The sequence below is a fragment of the Seriola aureovittata genome, chromosome 10 (assembly GCF_021018895.1).
Source record: "Seriola aureovittata isolate HTS-2021-v1 ecotype China chromosome 10, ASM2101889v1, whole genome shotgun sequence".
In the NCBI taxonomy this organism is placed as follows: domain Eukaryota; kingdom Metazoa; phylum Chordata; class Actinopteri; order Carangiformes; family Carangidae; genus Seriola; species Seriola aureovittata.
This window is the reverse complement of record NC_079373.1, coordinates 9,455,726-9,478,665: the sequence shown is the minus strand read 5'-3', so window position 1 is coordinate 9,478,665 and position 22,940 is coordinate 9,455,726. Positions and strand designations below refer to the sequence as shown.

Here is a 22,940-nt window from a genome sequence, read left to right as displayed (position 1 = left end):
CTCCCTGTTAGCCTGTCAGTTGAATATAGCCTATTAAATATTTAAGAAGGGATTTGGGGTGAATGTGTTGGACAGATAGGCACGAGGCTGGGGGCCAGTTGATTAGATTCACTGGTGATCTGGATCTGACGTTTTGACCATTAAGACACTTCATTTCTTTGGCCATAACTCTGAAAGTGAATGAGACAGAAACCTGATTCAGAATCAGTGGGGAATATTTCCAGGCTCGGGAAACTAATTTAACTTAAACCTCAAGTGACAGAAGGATGTTCAGTGAAGCATCATGCTAACTGTACCCCATGACTAGTTTTTCATGAAGCTGCATATCCAGGCTGCTTTTACATAATTAGCTTAACATAGTAAAACATGAGTCGAGACAGTGGAGTAATGAGCGTGGTTTAGACGCCTCATCGGTAACACTGACACACCAGTTCCTGCCATCTGTAAAAAATCCAGGTCTGTGAGCTCATGTCACGTCTCTGGAGTGAAGGTTATTTATATCCACACAACCCGTGTAACGTGATGCCAGGGGAGAGATTGGTCTCACTCAGGTTGACTGCTTGTGATTTCATGAATGGGATTCCACGACACCTTTAACCCTGTGACTGTGTTAGCTGGTGATGCCACCTCCCAGGAAAAGAAAGCTCTCAGACATCATGTGGGGTGATTATATTTATTTTTTCAAGTCATTTACAGTACAAAATAGACCTCCAGGTAACAAAATAGCCACAATTATATTGAAAACAACACTGCTATTAATATGTAAAGCAGCAAGCTGAGCAACACTGTGGAATATAGAAGCTTATGAAGCTATGATAAAGTTAATATTCATGAAATAATGATAATGTCCTGAATCCAACAACATTCATATGTACCATTGCAGTCAATGGGAATTTAATTTCTATTGCAAATTCAACAGTGACAACATATGCAGTCCACTGGCACATTATTTGCGTAGTGTATGTTCATATGCAGAAACACCAGGCTTTGCTTATCAAGGTTCTGTTTAATGACGAACGTTATAGAAACCATTTCACTACATTTCTGAAATTTAATGGAGTGGAAAAAACCAGGAGACATATTTGCTCTTTCTGGCAACTAAGGTCAAACGTAATCTAAATGCATGCAGTGACTATACCACTCTTGAACATAGAGGTACTGGAAATGATTAGCAATGCTAGTAGGTCCTCTGAATAACGCCACCATAAATAAACATTTACATAGCATATAATTTTGCTATCAAATATACGATGCTCTTTCAAAATAGAAGAAACTTTCTACAAAGCTAGTACAAATGGATTTAAGAAATATCTCTCCCATAGTACTTTATGTCACATCTATTTACATGAAATACAAAGTAACATAATCAGCATAACCAACATAAATTATATATTGTGCTTCTAGATGTTTTATAGCATGCTTTTTTCTGTCCTAAAAGATTTTCACAAAAAAAGTTTCACAAATGTAAACAATAATCAGAGTCCTTCCACATATACATATATATTTTGTAATTGATGCTTAGACAAATTAAAATTTTCTGACACCTTCTTATTTACATATGTTGGAACCATGTCAATGACTAAATGCCCACACAAACAACCAACCATGATCATTCACTTCACCATGATCTGGGTGTGGCCAGATGCCAACCGGTGTTGATCAGATCTGCAGTCTGTCACATAAAGCTTGTCATCAGTAAACAAGGGGATGCTGTTAGTCACACTGTGTACCTTTAACAAACCTGCAATCACTGTAAAACTTAATAGTGACACACTTGGAAAAAGCAAGCCTTTTAAATCCTGCTGGAGAAAATGAAAAAAGTTTATTACTCCACATCGAAATGTAAGAAAACATAATTATATAGCTCAATTATCCCAGAATTTGCTCCCACAGTTGCTGAGATATCTTTATTATAGCGCATAACAAAACGACAGGAAAACCTGTTTTAAGTGTGTTAATGCAGCTGTGGGTGTTAGGCCTAAGTGTTGAGATTTTCAAAGTGAACCGTGAGCTGGCAAGATGAATCAGAAACACTGCGCTGACTTTCTTGCATCTTGGTTAACTGATAATTAAAAGGGGGACGTGGGAGTCGTCTGATTTCAGATTCAGACACAAGACAAGGCTTGGGCAGGCGGACAGACAGAGCTTAGAGCAAAACACATCACTGAAAGAATGCGAAGACGTGATACCTCCACCCACCAGGGGTGATGTCAGGTTGAACATTAGCTTTACACACTGACAGGTGCTTAATTAACCATACCTGTTCTCCTTGTAATAGCATATTAATGGTGTTTACAATGGACATAATTGATATCTAATGTTGGGAAGGGCAGAGTAACAGTGGCAGAATAGTAGATGCAGTATGTTAATTCATGAATATATTTAGATTTCTAATACATCTTTGCGGAGGTGGGCAGTGGGGGTGTAACTGATAGTAAACAACTCATTAACAAAAATGCAAACTGTTCTCTGTTTTTTGAGGGTTTTCAGTGCGTTAAATGTTCGGACTCCAGGCTCCTTGTTATTTTCAAAGACAGCCATGAACAATATTTAAACAAACAAATAAATAAATAGTTAAATAAATTGAAAACCATTTGGTGCACATCAATAATCAAAATCTTCATGTTATCACATTGTTTAGCTAAAGGAGAGAAAAATATATTCACAGACACAGAGGAGAAAAGACAGCACTAGCATACATTTAGTGGAGTGAGATCATTCCTCATGTGGGCTCTCTGCAGGTCATCGTCATAGCAATCTTCTCATCGAACGCCAATTAAATGGGACTGAGAGCATCACTCTCCGTTTGTGTGTGCATGTAGTACCTTCTCATTACAGATTAAATTTCCCGTACATTTTTCTACCACTAAGTTGTCGGCTCTATCACATTTAGAGAATTCCAGTTCAGTCTATAGACATGGCAGGAGAGAACGAGGGCTGGTCTGAAGCAGACGTCTGTCCCTGTGCAGTTGTTGCCCATCCAAGTCAACATCGGACGAGAGCTCTCAACAAGCTAGTCATCATTAGCAGCACTGCTGTGGCTGCAGTGACAGTCAAAATGGAGTTCCAACCTACCTCACTCCCCTGAGGGAAGACAGGAAAAGGAGAGTGTTAAGAGTCAGTAGAGACTATCCATCAGCCACAAATAAACCAGACTGGGCTTTTTAAGGAGAAGTTCAACAGCTTTCTTACAGAGAGTGAGATGAGAAGACTGTTGCCACTCTTATGTCTGTATGTTTAATAGGGAGCTGGAGCCAGGCTGCTGTTAGCTTATCTTAGCATCAAAAATGAAGCAGCAGTGAACAGCTAGGCTAACTCTGTCCAGCACATATGAAACCCAATAATTAGCATGTTGTATCTTGTTTTTTTAACCACACATAACACAAAAGTTTTTAGTTGTTTAAGGGGAGTTACTTGCTGTTTCTATTTCTTGAGGAACAACACTTTATCTGTTCATGCAGCATCTGTCTCCTCTGCTTGTGGTGACAATGAAGACTCCAAGCGCTTGGCAAACAGTTAGCTAGTTACAGCTCAAAACTCCCCCTAAGACCACAAGTTATTGTTTTTACATTTCTGTTTGTGCACAGATTAAACAAAAAAGATACAATGTATGAATTATGAGTTTCAGAGGAGCTGGAAGGCATATTTTTGAATTCTGGACAGAACCAGCTGTTTCCACCTGTTTCCAGTCTTTATGCTAAGCTAACCATCTCCTGGTTGTAGCTTTATATTAGAGTGGTATCAATCTTCTCATTTATTTTGGCAAGGAAACAAATAGGCCTAAACTTATTTCCCAAAATGTTGAACTATTCCTGAAAATGACTTATCCGGTGTGATTCAAGGAAATATTTAGTTTTAATTTGACAAACTGCCCACCCGTCCCATGTCCACTCTCATGAATACTTAATATCATTATCTTTAAGTATCTTAATTTACTGGAGATTTTTCCCAGCCTTAAGTTCAGACCCTCCCATAACAACCAACGAGTAACAGAGATTCCCAATAATTAATATTAAAGGATCAGCTCACAAAACACATTTACCTCTAATGCTCTTCAGCCATGCATTGAGTTTTGTTTTTATTTTCCCAGATCAGCCACAATACAATGGAGGTGAAACGTATTTTGATTTGTGATTCTCACAGCATTTAAAAATTACATTACATTTTTTTCAACAGCAACACACCTTTCCAAAAACTTTGTCCTGGTTACTCTGGATAATCCACAGAATTGACTCTTAATGGTTTTCAATGGAAATGAAGCATAGCGTCAGTTCAGGCAAAGCACTGAAGTCATGCTTACATTAACTGATTGGTATCAGCTGTTTAATTATTGCTTCACAGTCTCCAGTTGATTCATCAGCTCGTTATCTACCAGCTAACCACTATCGTCCAGTCCTATTCCTGCAGGTGTACAGTGCAGCTGCTCTAACGTGATACTTCTCATGATTACTCTGTTAATACCTTCCTCATGTTTATGACGGGGGAATTAGTTCTCCCAGAAGAATCACCATTCCTGCTCCTTTTGAGAGATCCCTCAAAAAGAAGGGTCTTTTTGCCGACTCAGTCTTTTTCAGAATTTGCTGTAAATGGCTGGTTCCTTCACTTTAGTGTCTCAAATGAACCACTTCCTGCTCAATGAAGTGTGAATGGAAACTGTAGACAGATTATTAAGCGTGTCTGGAATTTCAAGAACGATCAGAAACCAATTCATCACACCTCCATTGTACTGGTGTAGGCATAATTCTCAAAGGTGGATATCTCAAAACCTGAGCAAAATCAAACTGAAACTACAGCATTTGCATCACTAAATACATCTAGTGGTATGTAATTTGCATGAACTGATCCTTTAATCTGTGCGTAATAACCATACGTATCATTACGTATCACATAGAGATAAGCTCCGCCCATACCTTGCTCTCTGGGACGCCAGCTCCGACAACCAGCACCAGACCACAGCTACTATTACAATCATTCCTATGAAGGGGATGGAGAGAACAGGGTGCTCAGACGCATGGATGAATCTCTGAGGAGGAAATAAAAACAAACACAAGGACCATGGAAATGAAGGGAATGAATGAATGGATGGACTGAAGTAGCCAAATAATAAACACAGATAAAACAAATGTGACAACAGCACAAAAGGACCACCACTACAAAAATCACTAAAGTAAAGGTGTGACATGGTTTATGGCTGTGATAAAAAGGGGAGGGACTGTGATGGAGTGATGTACATTTCTTATTAAACAAACAATGCATAACTTTATGGTGACATACACATCAAGTCAATGGGAGTGTATGTGAGCAGTCCTGTGTGACATTTACTGGCTGCATGTGATGTTATGGTGACAAAAAAAGGAAAGACATACAGCATGAATGTTGTGACTACCATATATGGTGGTATTTTTGTCCCTCTATCCTCATTTTATAGTTCATTTGTTTATATGTTTTTTAAATTTGCAGTTAAACAGGCTGAGAGGTCATGGACATTCAGAGAACAAGGACAGCATCAGAGACAGGCACGGGTAGACAGTTTGACACAACGCAGAGACATCTCATCATGGCTGTTGTAGACAAAACACTAGGTTGTTCTTTTAAATATAAAGATAAAGGACCTTATTAGACCATACACCACCAATTTTCCAAAACAGCATATTTTTGGGGTTGTTTTTGATTTGTTTGTTTTTGGATGTATATTTCTATCCCTCACAGGGAGTCACTGGTGTCCATTCTTTTCAAAATTGAAGGAAAGTCAACTTGCTGAACAGTTAGTCTGTCTTTGTGAGGCACTGCAGCTGAAACCACAGATTGTCCTGGGGTTGGTGCATTAAAGTGCCACACTGCCCTGCATTCACAATATGTGTTATCAGAAAGTTCAATACAGAAGACGAACAACAAGCAAATATAGTTGTCATAAAAATGACAATGAATTTGGTAGCTGTAGCTTCTTGCGTTAATCTTTCCCATGAGCACTTGAATACACAAATCATTTCAAAACTATCCATGCTTTCAAACAAATGCAACAAGTGTAACTGTGACTGAAGTAAAACTGGCCATGCTGTTAATTGTTTTAATTACCTATTTCAGACAAGTCTAATTTCACTGCATGACTTTCATGCAGCAACTCATTAAAATGAACAGAAACCAGTCTTAAGGGTTGGAAAAACGCATTTAAAAAATCTAAAGATAACAAGGTTCTTTAATTACTTTTTCCTATTGAACAATATCTGAAGCTCACATAGTGGTGAAATAGGCATTCGTTGCTTGATGGCTGAATGCCTTTTTGTATATTTTGTGTTTTTGTCCAACAACAGTATTTAAGCATTGCAATCACAGAGAGGTAAGGACACAGACACAGTGGGGGGGGGGGGTTCTGCTGCCCGAGGCACACAATAAATACTGATATGGGCTGACTGGCCAAGTCAGTTCATATCAAAACATATATTGCTACAGTATGAGACACATATAAAGTGGGCTCAACACACATGGGATACAGTAGGTGTGATGTGAGGTGTGTTAGTTGACAGTGTGGGTGCAAAGACACATTTTCGCAATTTTTTTCTTTAAGTTTCCTAAAGACCGTGAGAAATTATATAACATTTAATTCAGTTTCCCTTCTTCTGATACCAGTTGTATACTACTAAGTTATTCATGTCTGCCCCTCACCTGAGCCCCCCCTGACAGCTTCTCCAGCTCTGCCTTGCAGCGCTGCAGCTCCTCCTCCAGCTCTGCTCTTTCCCTCTGACTACTGTCATACAGTACCTGCAGCTCCTGCAGCTCCATCTTCAGACCGTCACACTGGAGGACAGAGAAGTCAAACAGTCAGTCTGAAAACCAAATGTATTGTATTTGATTGTCTTTATGTACCCAAAATCAAAAAGAATGTTCTAATCATAAACATGTCCGTGTTTTATTGATATTTCTAGTCTTTTCCCATCATACCTCTCTCTGAACCTGTGAGGCCTTCTCCTCGGCCTGTTTCAGCTGGTCCCTCAGGGAGAAAATCTCCCCGACGCCTCCATTCCAGCCGGTCGGTGTCATGGGCTTCCCATCAAATGAGATATTCTTCTGGATGGAGGCGTCCACCAGGCGACAGTTCTCAGACTGGGCCATGGTCATGTAGCTCTCTGTCATGACTTCGTCTGAGCCGGTTTCCGTCTCTTTCCCCTCTGTGTCCTCCCCTGCATCATCCTCTTTCAGTGACAGATAGACACTGGAGCTGTGAGGTGGACGAAAGGAGTAATGATAAAGAATACAAAACACTTCCAATGTTTCAGCTGAAATATCTCAAAATGGGCTCCAGATGTGTTTATAACTTCAATTACCAAAGGCCAGACATGTTTGCTATAGTATTTTATGTGATTACCAGAGACCTAGTCATTATTATTTCCTCTGTGTTGTCACACACAGTGTGCAGAGATGCCCATACAGCGTACACACAGTCTGATAACCAATGGAGACACTGTTTTTTCAATTGATCATTATTACATTATTTCTGTTACAGTTGTTTTGGTATCTAGTCAGCCTTGTAATAGGACTGCAACTAAGAATCATTGTCATCTTTCATTAGTCAAATTGTTTTTTTTTAGTTTCTTTATAAAACTTTCACAGTTTTATCAACGGTTTGTTTTTTCTGACTAACAATCCAAAACCAAAATTTAATTTCTTTAAATTAAATTGATAGAACAATCTCACCACACTCCATTTAATAGCTGTTCCGGTAATCACAGTTATGCTGTTGTTGTTTATCGAATCTGAAGTTTCCTTTGGCTTTTTCTTATGTTATGTTATTTTGTGGTTATACACTTATTTCTTCCTGTTTTATCGACTGTCTTCTCCGTCCCCTCTGTCTCCCTTTTCCCTTTTCTTTCTCTTGTAAATGCTATAAATAAATTTTTTGATGCGTCACAAGATCTTCAGCAGATGGAGTTTGCTCAGTTCTCCATCTGCTGAGGTAGATCATGTGATACGTTCAAAAACACCAGAGCAGCTACTAAATAGATCTTGTGGGGAAACTGCTTTCAAGGTCAAGAATGAACTTTGAGTCTCAAAATTGCTCTTGATTAATTTTCTATCAATGCTCCAATCACCGAATCAACTAATGGTTACGGCACTCGTATGTGATCCCTCGTATGATGCTCCAAATCTACTGCGCTCATTAAACAGGTGGCCGGTATTTTGTAAATGAGACGTAACGTGAATTTCTGTGATGAGGGGTTGTATTCCAGAGGGTATCCCCCCCAGCTGATCCAGTAAGCACAGCTGATGAGGGAGCAGCCATTGACCTCTCACCATGTCCTCTGTCTCTGCAGCAGCTGCAGCCTCTCAGAGAGACGTCTGTTGTCCTCCTTCAGGGTCTGACACTCCTCCTTCAGCATACGGCACTCCTCCTTCAGCAGGTCCACGTCACCTGACGGAGCAAGGAAGATCAGAGATGAAGATATTTAAAGAGGATGCAGCTCAGCAGAGCTCATCTTTAATCTCACTGCTTGAGCTTTTAAAATCATTACAGCATGCATAGAGTATATTAGAGGAATAGTTCAACAAGATGAGACGCTTGATGCTGCTCTCATATCTGTCAGTTATAGAGCTACAGCTAGCCTGGCTCTGTATAGAAGTAACAGAACTCACCTACCAGCACCTCTAAAGCTCATTCATTAAAATGTTATATCTTGTTTGTTTAAGAACCGTACAGAGGTGTCAATTTGCAGCTGGACTATATCGTGGCCAGGACCAGTTGTCAGGCACACCGGCAGGAAGTGTGTCTCCGGGAAGTGTGTCTCCCCAAAATGTTGAACTATTCCTTTAAAATGGATCTCAACTGTGACTTAGGTTACAGTTGCATACAAAATAGATTTTCTGTTATGTTCTCATGAAAGAGCACAACAATTACATAATATGAGATCTTCCCCTCCTCAGTCCCACCCGAGGCTCAGCTGCAGAGCCCAGTGGTGACATCATGTGTCGGAAGTGTATGTCCCACCCCCTAATGACTTCATGTTCCCGGTATCCTAAGTGCACACACACACACACGCACACACACACACACACACATCCACACATATGTTCCTACGCTACACAAGTGTGGGCCACTATTTCAAGTGATTTTGAAAAGCCAAATAGGAATATAAACTTTTTGTTTGAGCTCCTCTTTCACAAGATAACTTCAGCACCGCTTTTGTAATTACTTAAAAATGGACGAGGGGGGATGTGTAACCCTGGCCGATGTCCACCTATCGCAGAGGGGACCTTCTGAGCCTGCAGTGGAAATGTGTGTGCTGAACACTCTGACTCGGACATGAATACATACAAAGGTTTTCTCAAAAATAAATAATTTCACTATATTGTTACAACATTTAAAGGTTGCACATTTTACATTTTTAGTTTTTACATCTGTGGTTTAAAGCACCAAAACCATCTCTATGTAGTTTCACATCTCCTCTCTCTTCTTCTCATTGACTGGCTAACTGTTTTCTAAGTGACCTAATAAAAATATAGCAGATTTCGGGTAAAAACTCGGTTGGACAGCGGGCCAGGGTTGGGGCATGGCTGAGGGCGCTGACTGCTTTATTGTTACATCAAAAAGTTATGGAAGTCTTTGAATATGGGCTGTGTGCAGTTCTCTGTGGACTGAGCATTAGTATTAATAGAGAACCTAGACTTGCTTTATAATCTAAAAAGACTTGGAAATCTCACTTTCTACAATATGCAACCTTTAAACATCCTGCTTTGACAAATATTCTGGCAGTAATCATATTGTTTTGCACTCCACTGGCTCTAGAGTGTCTATCTAGAAATATATATATAGTGCATACAGCATTTTATTTAAATTTGTCTCAACTTCACATTTTACTAAAACATCAGCTGCTTGTGATTTTCTATAACATAACAAAGTGAGCTCTCTCTGAGCTGATAGGTGCTCAGAGAGAAGCTCCCAGTGTGAACGGGACTTAGTGGCGCAGTGGGTTTGTATCTGAATGTTTTCCATACCTGGAACATCAAAACCTCTCACCCAGCAGAGGGTGACGGAGGGGGCTTCGGCCTCCCCTGACTTCCACAGAGATAGAGGCAGGGAGTTATGTTCTGGAAAACCATGAGTGGCTAATGTTTGCTGCAATGTGAAGGAGAGATTTGAGAGAAGAGTGTGTATATACTCTATGCACACACTACGGGTAATTTTAATGACTATATGACAGTGGCCCTGCAGTGTGTCTCTGCACCTCCTGTATCCGTACTGGGAGGCCCTCTGTTCGATAGGATCACACTCACACAGACACACCGCTCCCTTTGCAACCCTCTGCAGGGTGCTGACATGATGTGAGCAAAGAACAAGAACAGTCCTGAACATCATGCCTTGTTTTCATAGCAGCAGGGACAGAGACCCGGGCTATTTCTGCTTGTAGGGAACTGGACATATTCCATGGCACCAGCAGAGACAGGAGGTGTTTGTGTTTTTTACTGTGCCCTTCTCACTGATGGCTGTTTACACAAAGTGTGAAGACGAGGTGTAAAACCAAGACTTATTGTATTTTAACTTTGATGTACTATAACTAAAACAAGGTCGTATGGGAGTTGCGGTCTAATGAAGCCACTTCCACCCTCTGTCTTTCATCCCTCTTCTTTGACATCCATCTATACACATTGTTTTAGTGTTTTTTCTCCTCCATTAATACACAGATCTCTCCCCTCCATCCTCCTCATCCCTTACCCTCTCTCCTCTCGGCCTCCCTGCGCTGACTCTTCATGCTGATCTCGGCCCTCAGTGTGGTGATCTCCAGCTCATACTCCTGGGTCTCCTCGCTGAGGCGCTGCAGCTCTGCGCGCCGGCGACACAGCTCCTCCTGCAGTGAGGCGATGTCGTTCTCCCTCTCTGCCGCCGCCTCCTCCGCCGCCTGCTGGAGAAGAAGCACCTCCTCCTGAGCTGCACGAAGCTCCTCCTGGGCCTCAGCCAGCTCGCTCTCCTTCTCCTCCTCCAGACTGTCCATCTCCTCCTGCACAGAGCGCAGCTGGGCTGTGTGGAGAGGAGGAGGAGAATGAGAAGTTTTCTTTATGGGGAGATGTGTGGGTGAGAATGCAGCATCAGTATGGGTGTGTGTGTCTGTGAGTGTCTGTGTGTGTGTGTATGTATGTGTGTGTGTGTGTGTGTGTGTGTGTGTGTGTGTGTGTGTGTGTCTGTGTGTGTCTGTGTGTCTGTTTGTGTCTGTGTGTGTATGTGTGATCTCACCTGAAGTTTTGCAACAGTGGGCCTGCATGTTTTTGTCTGTGTGGGCGGTGTGTTCCTGTGTATGTGTGTGTGTGTGTGTGTGTGTGTGTGTGTGTGTGTGTGTACATGCTGTATGTGTGGGTACTCTTTGAAAGAGGTGCTGATGTAACTGATGGTAACAGACTTGTTCTTTCAGGGTCAGATTCTGATTATTAGTTTAGTATTTTCAGGAAAGGAAACTCTTCTCTATCTCTCATAACAACAAGAGCAAATCTGACAGTTTACAACCATTTTTGCTGTAATACAGTGCAGTGTACACAATATAGTGTGTATTATAGTAGTATTTATTTTTTTATCTTCTTTTTGTTTTCTTGTTCATTATTCCTTAATTAATTTTTCATGCTTGTATTCAGAACCATTATCCTTGTTTTTTGGAGGGATTGTATTAAGACTGACGTGTTTTATTCACCTCCTCATAATTAAGCACATATTCCATTAAGGTGTTTTTGAAGAACAATTATGTATCCGTGTGAATGATTTCTTGATTTGCTTATACATCTACTTACATGTAATGAAAAAAAATAGTCATAAAAAAGACATTGCCCCCAATTCAGTTAGCAAAATGATTGCAAGCATTAAACATGTTCTAGTCAATTACATCCCAATATACTCAGTGTAGCTCTTTCTGTCTGCGACTCTTCATTAGAGACAATAGAAATCCAGAGGATGAAAGTCCTGTTGATTAATGCTAACAAACTGTTCTTCATTGGCAGCTTACAAAGCAAAGCTATTGACAGACATAAGAAGCGAAATATGCAATGTGTGACTTAGATTTCTGAGTATTCTTCCTGTTTCCATTATTGATAAATCAAATGAAATAGTTATTGTTACTGTCTGGGTTCATCAAAGAACAGAAGTTTATTGCTGAAGGTTTTTATAAGTTTGTTACCTTGTAGATTCTGGATCTGGCGTGTGAAAGCTTCAGCCTGATGAGCACTAGCCAGACGCTCATCCTCCAACAGACCTGGTGGAGAGGTGAGGTGAGGTGAGGTGAGGTGAGGTGAGGTGAGGTGAGGAGAGGAGAGGAGAGGGGAGACGAGGAGAGGGGAGTGGGTAGAGAGATAAGAGGAAAATGTCAGTTCAGCGGACCAATAGAAAGATGACAACTTGATAAGCTGTTCAACCTTGAGGAATGACTGAATGACACGAGGATTTTTGTGTGTGTCTGTCTGTTGAATACAATGTGAGCAGGACAAACAGAATAGTGTTAGAGTTGTTATTCATTCATAAAATATCCATTTTATTAGACAGTGAATCTAATAACTTTAAAGGACAGCAGAACAAAATAAAGAAGATTATTTTACCTGCTATTTTTGCATATCTATATCTTTTTGGTTTTATTTAGTGTGTGTCATTCCAAGTGACTTTGTCTCTCTTCAGGCAGATTCACTAGTGGTTGCTGTTGCTATATACAGCCAACCGACTGAAATACCTCAACAAATACCGTCCCAACTGACATTCCCATCTGCCGCAGCTGTACTTTGTGTTTACTGCTAATTACCATTAATATTAGCATGCTAACACGCTAAACTAAGATGGTGAAGAAGGTAACATTATACATGTTTAACATCAGTGCACTAACATTTAGCTTATTAAACCACTGTTGTACATACAACCTCACAGGGCCACTAGCATAAGTTGTTAGTTTTAAATGTTTATTTTAACTGACTATCATCAATTCACATGGGGATTTTCCATTTTCAATACTGTGAGTAACACAAACAAAATGCCATTCACCCACATCATATTGGTTTGGGGACAGAAATATCAAACTAAAACCACAACATCTGCATGGCTAGACATCCAGGGGAAAATGAGGAAATATAGTTTCAAAATACAATAGATATCGATATCGTTTGGTGTAATGTGTCCATGCCTCTTTTATCAGCAACATCCTGGCAGATTCTCTGATGTTTGGCCACATTGTCATTCTTCTGGTCCTCTTCTCTTGTCTTCTCCAGATTTTTCCGGCTCAGACCTTCCAGTCACAGCCATCGTATTACAACCAGTATATAACTGGTGAGGATAGTGCAATCTATAGCCATAGATCTATCCATGATCTTTACCTACACCTCAGCTTACGTCATTCTCTGACCATGTACGCTGTGGACCCCCACCACCACTTCCAACAGCTGCCAGCAACCTGAGCAGCCGAACGTTCCCAGTGGGAGTCGACCAATAGTGATTTCTGGTTGCGGTTTAGGACACCCAGTCTGGAAGCTTCCCTCTGCATGCACGCAGTTGTCTGAGGAATGCCTCCACTGCTGCCAGACAAACAACTGAGCTCACTGCGCCATGTTTTTTAGTAGGACACACAGATATATACACTCACTCATACACACATACACACTGAGCTCACTGTAGCGCCATACCTAAGGCCTTACTCACTGCTTGTGTCCCTGAACATTAAGCTCATCATTTCTAAGATATGATGTGATGCTCCGTTTAGCGGCTATGAGGAGCTGGCTGTGTCAGTGACCGCATATAAACATTTACACTTCTACATGTTCAGCTCAATTGTGATGAACAGGCGATGTCTCTGCTGGAAGGTTAAGTTGTCCAGGACGGGTGCAGGGCTTTTCTTCAGTCACTGTGTGTATGTGTATATTGTGTGAAAATGTAAACAATCACTGAACTGTAATAATTGATAACATTTAGATGATGAGATCTCCCAAACAGGAATCCATAACCTCGACATTCATAACCTCATACACTCAATCCTGGTCTTATTCTCGTATTTTTGTCGACTTTGTTTATTGGTCTAGGCAACATTTTTTTCTCACCACCTACATTGTTGAGCTGTGGGAAAATTAACAAACATGGCCAGAAGAACAATGTTGATCAGCTGTGGCAAACAACATGTTTCACAAAAGCGATTTGTGAGCACTGCTTACACCAGAGTCGTCAGTGGTGGCAGCATCACCTTTCACAAATAACTGTTACCTGAAAATGACAAATACATTTCGAAGCCGGGGAGGAGTTGTGCCAAAACTAACATGACAGGAAATCATCTCATATTGTAAACTTCAACTTGCATATTGAAAATTGGGGAAATGGGTCCCTGCATTGAATAGCATATTCACTTGTTTCTCAACTTGTCAGCTGGCTCTCGCACTGGTTTCTATTGATTCTTTACCAGACCACAAGTATATGGTTAGTGTGTGCGCACTTAATTGCAAAAGTAAGACACAAGCTACACACTGTGCATATTGCGAATTTCAGTTGTGGCTAGTTGCTCTACAACTGCCACAGTTTGCTAAAGTAGCTACAGGGATTTCCAGGAGTTTAAGTTGGACTAAAAATGAATATTTAATTTCTGTTGAACTGAATATTTTTTAGTGAGCTGTTGTTGCTGCAGCGACTCTCTCTAATTGTTGATATTCTTGCCAGTCTGCATTTCATAAATCTCTATAGCAGAGCTAGGGAGTGAAATGCTGTCATGACTAATGGTCACAATGGATAAAAATATGCGAATAAGACTCAGGTTGATAAATGGCAGAATTTCCCGTTAAATGCCATAAAATTTGCCATGGTTGGCACCATTCAGAGTATGTGGTGGGGTGATGGAAGATGCATTGGGTGTGTTAGGATTAGATCTTGATTTATGGTCACATGGCTGTTTGTTAATAATGGATAAAACATTGTTATAAAGGAAGAGTAATGATTCATGGCATTAAAAAATGAATGAAGAGTCTCAGTGGTCTCACCTTGCAGCTCGTGGAAGCTCTCCTGGTGTTTGTTGGACGTCTCCCTGGCGTCCTCTAGCTCCAGCAGCATCTGCAGCACTTGGGCCCTCAGCTCCTCCAGCTCCTGCTCCTCTGTCAGCGGCTCCTGCTCCTTCCTCTTCTTCTCTTCCCCTTCGCCTTCCTCCTCCTTCAGCTTCTTCTCTTCCCCCTCCTCCTCCTCCTCCTCCTCCTGAGCTCTCTCCTGGTCCATCTCCTCCTTCTCGTTGTTCTCCTCCAGGACGCCTCTCTCCTTGGCTGTTATCTCGTTGTCCATAGTGGGGCTGCTTTCTGCTTTCAGATCGCACGGGTCATCTAATGGAAAGATGACAGCGTATATTAGAGAGGGATGCCTGGTAGAAAAAGAGAGGGAGACAGACAGGGAGATTTACAGGTGACAAACCCCTCTGTCATCAGTCATGCTTTAAACGCAGCATAGATTCTGCTTTCCTTTGAATCAACAGCACCATCTTGTGATTAAACTTGCACTGCGTCCATTGCGCACCCGCCTCTATTCAACTCATGTACCCTAATTTAACGCGCTGCAAAGTAACAGACAACCCCTTCAGGAGATTAGAGCTGAGACTGTGATGGAAAGGAAACAAGAAAATCATTCACTAGGGGAAACATAAATCAGAATATATGCTGAAAACTGTCAAAGCGTGTCACAGGTTACATACCATTTGGAAGTGAAATGAAAGGACGAATATGTTAACACAAGTTGATGACGACTAATTCAGAATTTTAATGCACAAGTACACGACACACTTTGTTCTACATTCCTCAATCTGCACGGTGGACTTCAATTTTTCAACCAGTAGGTGGAGTGAGTTAGCTGACACAATGCGGAGAGAGAGGAGGGGGGAGGTGGACCAGTATGCTGAAGCAATCACTATGACTCACCACCCAGCAATGCACCCCAAAGTCCATAATAACACAAGCCACTACTCATAGTAAGAGACAAACAGACGTCTTTCTCACATCACACTGTGTCACATCAAGTTTTTTTGGGGCTTTTTTTGTGAAGGTTTTCCTCGTCCTTGTAGACAGCCTGGCCTGGTGCAGGAGCTGTTGTTAATGTGGGCCTGTAAAGCCTAATGGGACATTGTATATGATGTAGAGCAATGCAAATAAACTTGGTTTGACATTACCACAGCTCTAGCAAGCAAGAGCCGCGAAGACAAATGCAGAGCAGGTCAGAAAGCGCGAAGGGTAGGCATCAAGCACAACAACACGACAGCAAATTCCCATTTGAAGTTTTTTCCCATTAGTCAGATGAGATTCGCTGTGAAAGGCCAGAGCTAAATGGAGATTATATTCACAGTGCTGGTTTGTCCTCAGGAGTTGTTTTAAAGGTAAAACATCACTTGTGTCCCATTTTCAGTCTCATCCGATTAAATCCTGCTTACATCACGCACACTGGCCTGCTATCCTCTCTCTCATATCTCTCAATAACCTTAACATAAATTGATATGTAGCATCGCTCTTTCATGTTGGAGTGGTCTCCAAGTGCCTCAAAATTGCTGCTTGTGCTCTGGGGCAGCGTGAGGATGAGCGTGGGGAACGGTGTAGCCGGAGACAGAATAAAACATTAACTAAAGATCTACCTAATTAAGAGTGATGCTCACCGGTATAATCTTAGCTCAGGGGATGCCTCTAATTTCTCGTGGTAATTATTTCTCTGCCTTGTTGTTCCCTTCACAAGATGTGACTTATTTCCATCACAACCGCACCACATTTTCATCATATCTGTATGACATTAGCTGCAGCCTCATTTTCTCCTCTCTCATAATAACATTAATTTAAACAATGCGGCCCCTGAGAGGAGTGCGAGAGGTTTCATGAGCGCTGGGCTATTTTGTCATTAAACTTTGATGCTGCTGTAATGAGTTAGTCATAAAGAAGAGAGCTGAGGCCGTGTGGCAGGGTAGAGAGCCAGAGCTGCTTGTATAGCCGCGGGCAGCTAAAGGCCATCAAGAGACAAAAGACTTCCTATTGAATATCACTCATATCCAAATCCTTCAGGGATGTCTAGCTCAGGGTGTAATAACTCTAAGCTTTGGCTCGACTGAATTGCACTTTGTTTTTGTACTTTGGCTTTGTAGATGCAGTAATCAGAGTGTCTTCCAGTCGACACGAACTACAGCTGATCAGGAAGAAACAGTAAGTATTGCACAATTCTGTTGGGCATTGAGAATCTGTTACAGAAATCCTTTAATACTGGACAGATGTAGTGGGCAAGAAACCCCTTCTTAACTTTGTTCAACTTACTTTAACAGCATGTCGAAAAAATAACAAGTCACTATCATAATATGATAGTGATGATATGATATTATGGTACCTCTAAACAAATTATTCACCTACTATCATTTCCAATGTTCCCATAAGCCCTGTTAATCATTTCACTCCTTAAAGAAGCTTCATCACCTAACCTTGTGAGTGAATGTCAAACACACTGCGCAGAGGAATCGGCTGCCATGACACCTGTGATCACTCCACTGCATACTTGGCACAGTGCTGGTCTTTAGCCACGCTGGGATTGCATTAGACATGGACGCTGCATGCATACAAGAGCAGGGCAGGAGACTCATCTGAGGAGCAGTGTTACAGCTCCAGGGAGAGGATGGCTTTATCTAGCCACAGCACATTCCTTCATAATCACATTGCAGCAAAACACATTGAGTATGTCAGTGCAAACATTGTGCCTCTTTAGAAAAAAAAAAAGACAACAAACAGGCTGAGTGTTCTTTGTCAGCATCTCGGAATAGCTGTCTGAGATCAAATTTAAACATTAATGTGACAACACAAGCCCTTTGTTTTGCTTCCGACTTGGTGTTCAGTGATGGAGTGAGGAGTGTAATCAAATTTGCTCTTTGCAAAATTGAGGAGTGGAGTGAGGATTTTAGCAAACAGATGCATTCTGGGAGAGGGATGGATGTCAAACATGAGAGTTGTTTTAACCTGGCACTGCAGGGAAACTGTTTTTTCATAACACAACCAGTGGGATCCAGCAGTTTGAGTAACAGTTTTGTATGCAGCAATATACTGAGCAAGATATGTCTGCATAAGGAGTTCTCATTTTACCTTCACTCCAGATTTCATAATGCTTTATGTAATAAGCTGCAATATGATTCAAAATAGAACTTCTCTAAATGAGTCTCTACTATTCTCTCCCCATGACTGCTAGTTGAATATCTAATTTTAGTGTATTGAGAGAAAAACATTGGGTGTCCAATCAAAACAACGGCTCACTGAAACAGCTGCTGGAGGCTTTCTACAGGTGTGGCGTAATGGGTACTGGTGGAAGTGTTAGTGTTTCTTGTGTGCATGTGATTCTCTGTGTAAAGTGTATGAATGCGGCATGAGTATAAACTGTACGTGAACACCTCTGTATGGTCATGTTCTTGTACCTGTGTGCCACACCTGGTGAGCCTATGTAAATACATATGATCACACAAGTCTGCTATGTTTAAACTGCATGTGTTCAGTATGTACATGCACGCCATGGATCTGCTGCAGCTGTGTAGGAGGCCATGCATAATGCACACCGCCCCCTCCTACCCCAGCTTTGAAGCCACCCCATCCCTGATGTTGTAGCTTTCCCCTGCACTGGCACACTTACGGAGCGGGGGGTGGGGGGGGTGGGGGGGGGGGGTGGGGTGGGGGGGGTGGTAAAAAGATGGAGAGACTGAGCAGAGCAAAAAAGGAAAGGAGAGGAAGACAATAAGGGAGATGCAAGGGAGGAGAAGGAGTTATGATATGGCCTGAGGGCGCTCGAGCTGCTCTCTTCCTTATGAAACTAGCACTGAAACTAGCAAGAGTCAGAGGAAGACATACACTAGATTATCTCCATGGTGACCTCTGTACACCAGCAACACAGGGCTTCATCACCCGGCTGATACAGCTGTGTTTCTATCCACAGTTTTGCTTACCACAGAACCCTCTCTGCCTGCCATTTGCTTTTCCCCACAGAGAAGCCCAAGTGATCTTATCAGGTGCCCCCTCATGAAGCCCACATGGTGAGGTCACCATCGTGTGAGATTTGCTGACTTCAAACTGTGTGAGACGCAACAGCTTGACATGAGGTGTGAGCTGCAGGGGTTAAGGCCTCATGAGGTTAATGTGAGTTTATCTCTTTTTCTCTCTCTGCTCTCTGAGCCCGAAAACTCCAGGGAGGAGAGGAACAACAACGGAAGCAGAGGACAAGAAAAGAAACAGGAACCACAAGCACCCAAGAGTTGGGTTGACTTAATGAGCTGCTCTGTTATTTAAATGGAATATCCATGTTTGCACTTTCAAAGGGAAATAAGAGAAAGTGGGTCAACAGAGTAGAAAAGCGTCACAGAATGTGCAATAATTTGGCCTCATTAGATGAGCATGCACAAAAACCATGTCAGTGTATACATACTATAGTGACTGATTCAGGGAATATGCTTTTTTATAGGAGTGTGTGTTTGTGTGTGTGTTTGTTTGTGTGTGTGTGTGTGTGTGTGTGTGTGTGTGTGTGTGTGTGTGTGTGTGTGTGTGTGTGTGTGTGTGTGTGTGTGCGCGCGTACATGTTGTTTAGCTACTCCAATAGGAGATAATGAATAGTGACAGAGAGCAAAGCATAAAAACAAGTGATGCGGTAATAATCCATTTGATCACAAATCAGTGCTTCCCACCTGAAAGCAATCTCCCTGGAAGGTTTGACATCGCTTAAATCACAGAGGAAAGAGGGGATGCCACAGCTCACTATGTCGCTGCCAATTCCACAAAAGATAAAGACCCAGAAGGAGAGAGAGGGAACACTAATTAGAGGTTGACAATGCAGAGCATTTCTGTAAGGGAGAAGAAAAGTTCCATAGAATAAGCTGCAGGAGGGAGCCACATGAATTCATGAACATTCACCTGAAAGTTTTAAGAATTTTTTTCCATTATGCAACCAAGAGAGAATAAAAGAACATTCAGTTTTGTCAGGGACCTGCGGAGTGCTTTGAAAGCCATTTTTTAAAATGAAGTACTAAAGTCTGGTGGGGAAAAGGGGAATGTCACATTGTAGGGCTTCAGGGCTGAGAGAGAAGGAACCGGGACACCTGAGGGTGGGGAAGCATGTAAGATTAGTTCTCATTTTGCCCCATGACTGGTCATGTTAAACACTGAAGATGTGAGAGTCTCACGTTGTTGTTTTTCTCACATCTACAAAGTTTGTCTAAGACATCAATTTTGCTGTTTATTATTTCCAGAGAGCTGAGAAAAGTCCTGTTTGTGCCCCCATGGGGAGTATCACTGCTGATGTGCATTTCACAGCGTGAGGGGCACAACACTGGAGAGGAGTGGAGGGAAAGAAGGAGAGGGCAGGAGAGAAATGCTGTGTGGGCCGAGGCGCTGGCAGGTGCAAAGGTTTGTGAGTCTGTGCATGCACATGCATGTGTGTGTGTGTGTGTGTGTGTGTGTGTGTGTGTGTGTGTGTGTGTGTGTTGGAGGGTGCGTAGGCGCTGAAGAGAGCAGAGGATCGCAACTGAAAGAGGTGGAAGAGATAATGAGTGGAAAAGCAGAGAGAAGGATGGAGAGAGATGGTCGGCGACTCGTGCAAGTGGGAGGAACAATATGGTGACCGATGGTTGCAAGATATACAGACGGCTTGCAAATGTCAAATAAGCCGGTGATGGTGTTGTATTGCTCAGTGGGAGTGTGTGTTTGTGTGAGAGCATCTGTATTCCCTGTTGGTGGATGTGACAAGTGATTTTAGAGGCACTTCTACCAGTGCAGTGTGGAATTCATCCCCAGCAGGACAGAAACAGCACTGGGATTAAAAGCCTAGAAAATAACAACTGTTCAGGATAAAGACACCTTTTTCTAAGAACCCAGACTGGTGTCTAGCTAAAACTGACCCCAGCCAGGACAGAATAAATGCTCTTTAATCCATTTAGATCCCTGAGCGTATGAAATTCAAAAAGATACAAGTTAATACTGGCTGCCACTCAGTTGACTTTTGCTTTGCTGTATGTCTATCTTTATTAGGGTCAATCAGACAGGATTCATGCTACATTAAGCAAGACACTTGCCATCACTACCCGCTGATTTTTCATCTTTAAAAACATGCCTGAGGCTGTGATGAGAGGAAACAGGTTCCCAGAGTTAAGATAACAGGAACAACCTTGTTAGGGAGGAAGAAGTTCTCATGAGACAGCATGCATGTTACGAAGGTCAATACAAAGGCTTCAGCATAATAAATGTTATTAAGGAAATGACTCACCGAACAACTAATATCACAGAGCACGGAGGCTTTAAGAAATAATCCAACAAATAATCGAGAGTTCAGTTTTAGGACAGTACTACACAGGAAAAGGAACCTGGCTGCTGGTCAAAGGGCCGCTGACCCGTGGTTCTCTCTGAGCCCCTCCACACCAATAAACATCCTCCTCGCAGTGTCCCACACAGATATTCGCTCTGTCTGCATACCCATTCACAACATGCGCAAAACACACACTTCTTCCTTGTTAGGACGCACAGACACAAAAAAACATTCCACACATTCTCCTCTGAACTCTTGCTCGCTGTCACACAGTGCTGATTCTGTATGAGGCAAAAGAAGAAATGGAGATGCCTTGTGCCAGATGTCACACACCAGCATCCAGTGGTATGAAGTTACCCAAGCAAGCTCAACTGCAGCGGTTCAACACAAGCACTACATGCAAAGAGAGCCTTCATTTGTGAGCTGACAATAAGCTGAGCATAAAGTATAAAAAGCTCAACTAAAATTACATCCCAACACTGCCTCAGAATAACATATGCAACACATCTAACACATCTAACACAGCCTGGACTAATGACTGCATTATTTCCTGCCTCTGGCTGCCAGCCATCCACGTTACCTGGCAGCGTGTAGCCTCCATCAAATGTCCACAGATGCCATAGCTGACAGTAGTGCCCGCTCGTCAGTCAGTCTGGCAGCTTGACTACAGCTCCTAATAAAGACGGGCTTCCACAATAATCTCCCCACCTCCTACCACCTGACCACCTCTCTTCAGCTCCTCCGCCTCCTCAGTTCACCACTTCATCCCTCACTTTAGGAGTAAACACTCTTTCTTGGTGGAGATGAACGTCGACCCCTTCTACCTTTTTCCGCCTGATCATATCTGATCTGTAGTGCAGGGCTAAAAATAGCCGCACAGCATCCAACTGCACAGCATAGCCGATAAACAGAGACTGACAAAACAGCTGCACAGACCTGTAGAGTCCAAAGCCTCCTCGATGAGTGGAGGTAAACGCAGTCCATCCATAGCCCCCTGTAGCTGCAGCGAAGAGGGAGAGACGGAGAAGAGAGAGTGGGCGAGAGAGGGTCAGAGGCTCCACACGCCCACTTCAGCTGCAGGGAGAGAGAGAGAGACGGAGAGAGACAAACACAGGGAAAGTACTGAGCACAGCGTCAAGTACTCGCAACGCGCAGGCTTCAATGCACACACACACACACACACACACACACACACACACACACACACACACACACACAAACAGGCTGTACCTCGGGAGAATTTGGGAGGGTCCGGGGAGCTGAAGGCTGAGCTCCGGAGCGTGGGAGAGATGCCGAGAGGGAAGAGGGGAGGAGCAGAGTGGAGGGAAAGATGCTGTTTTCCAGACGTAGAGCTCCGTTTCCCTGCACGACCCCCCCCCCCCCCACACACACACACACACACACACACACACACTCTCTCTCTCTCTCTCTCTCTCTGCTTGGTTTACACACTGTTTACTATTTTTACCCTCTTTTTTTTTCCAACCCTAAATTCATATAGAAATGCCACATTTTGTAAAGATTAATGGAGCTCCCTTTCACATTATGATAAGTCTTATGAAGCATAATTAAAGAGCTCAATCCACTTGTATGGAGGTGTTGACAAAATAGTTTATCTCCAGTGAATTTCAATGCCTCTAGCTGCCAAGAGAGCTAAACCTCAATATGTTTTATCACGTGA

General features: G+C 42.3%; 1 protein-coding gene across 8 annotated transcripts; it reads right to left on the bottom strand.

The window, feature by feature from the left end:
- Positions 1-659: 659 nt before the first annotated feature.
- On the bottom strand, positions 660-22,628 carry LOC130175906 (coiled-coil domain-containing protein 136-like). 8 transcript variants are annotated; one of them, XR_008828802.1, is made up of 10 exons: positions 22,490-22,628; positions 22,196-22,333; positions 14,968-15,297; positions 12,150-12,224; positions 10,706-11,008; positions 8,290-8,407; positions 6,940-7,216; positions 6,664-6,795; positions 4,911-4,974; positions 660-3,084 (listed from the first exon to the last, which is right to left on the bottom strand). XR_008828802.1 is itself a non-coding variant. In XM_056386565.1 (10 exons), the coding sequence occupies exons 2-10, from the start codon at positions 22,245-22,247 to the stop codon at positions 3,072-3,074; spliced, it is 1,413 nt and encodes a 470-aa protein (XP_056242540.1). In that variant the 5' UTR covers positions 22,248-22,333; positions 22,490-22,628; the 3' UTR covers positions 660-3,071. The 8 variants fall into 8 exon arrangements, 7 of the variants coding, with proteins under 7 accessions (XP_056242540.1, XP_056242543.1, XP_056242545.1 ...); XM_056386565.1 differs by having other exon boundaries at positions 4,911-5,023; XM_056386568.1 differs by lacking the exons at positions 22,196-22,333; positions 22,490-22,628 and adding exons at positions 19,647-19,724; positions 21,840-22,154 and having other exon boundaries at positions 4,911-5,023.
- Positions 22,629-22,940: the final 312 nt, after the last annotated feature.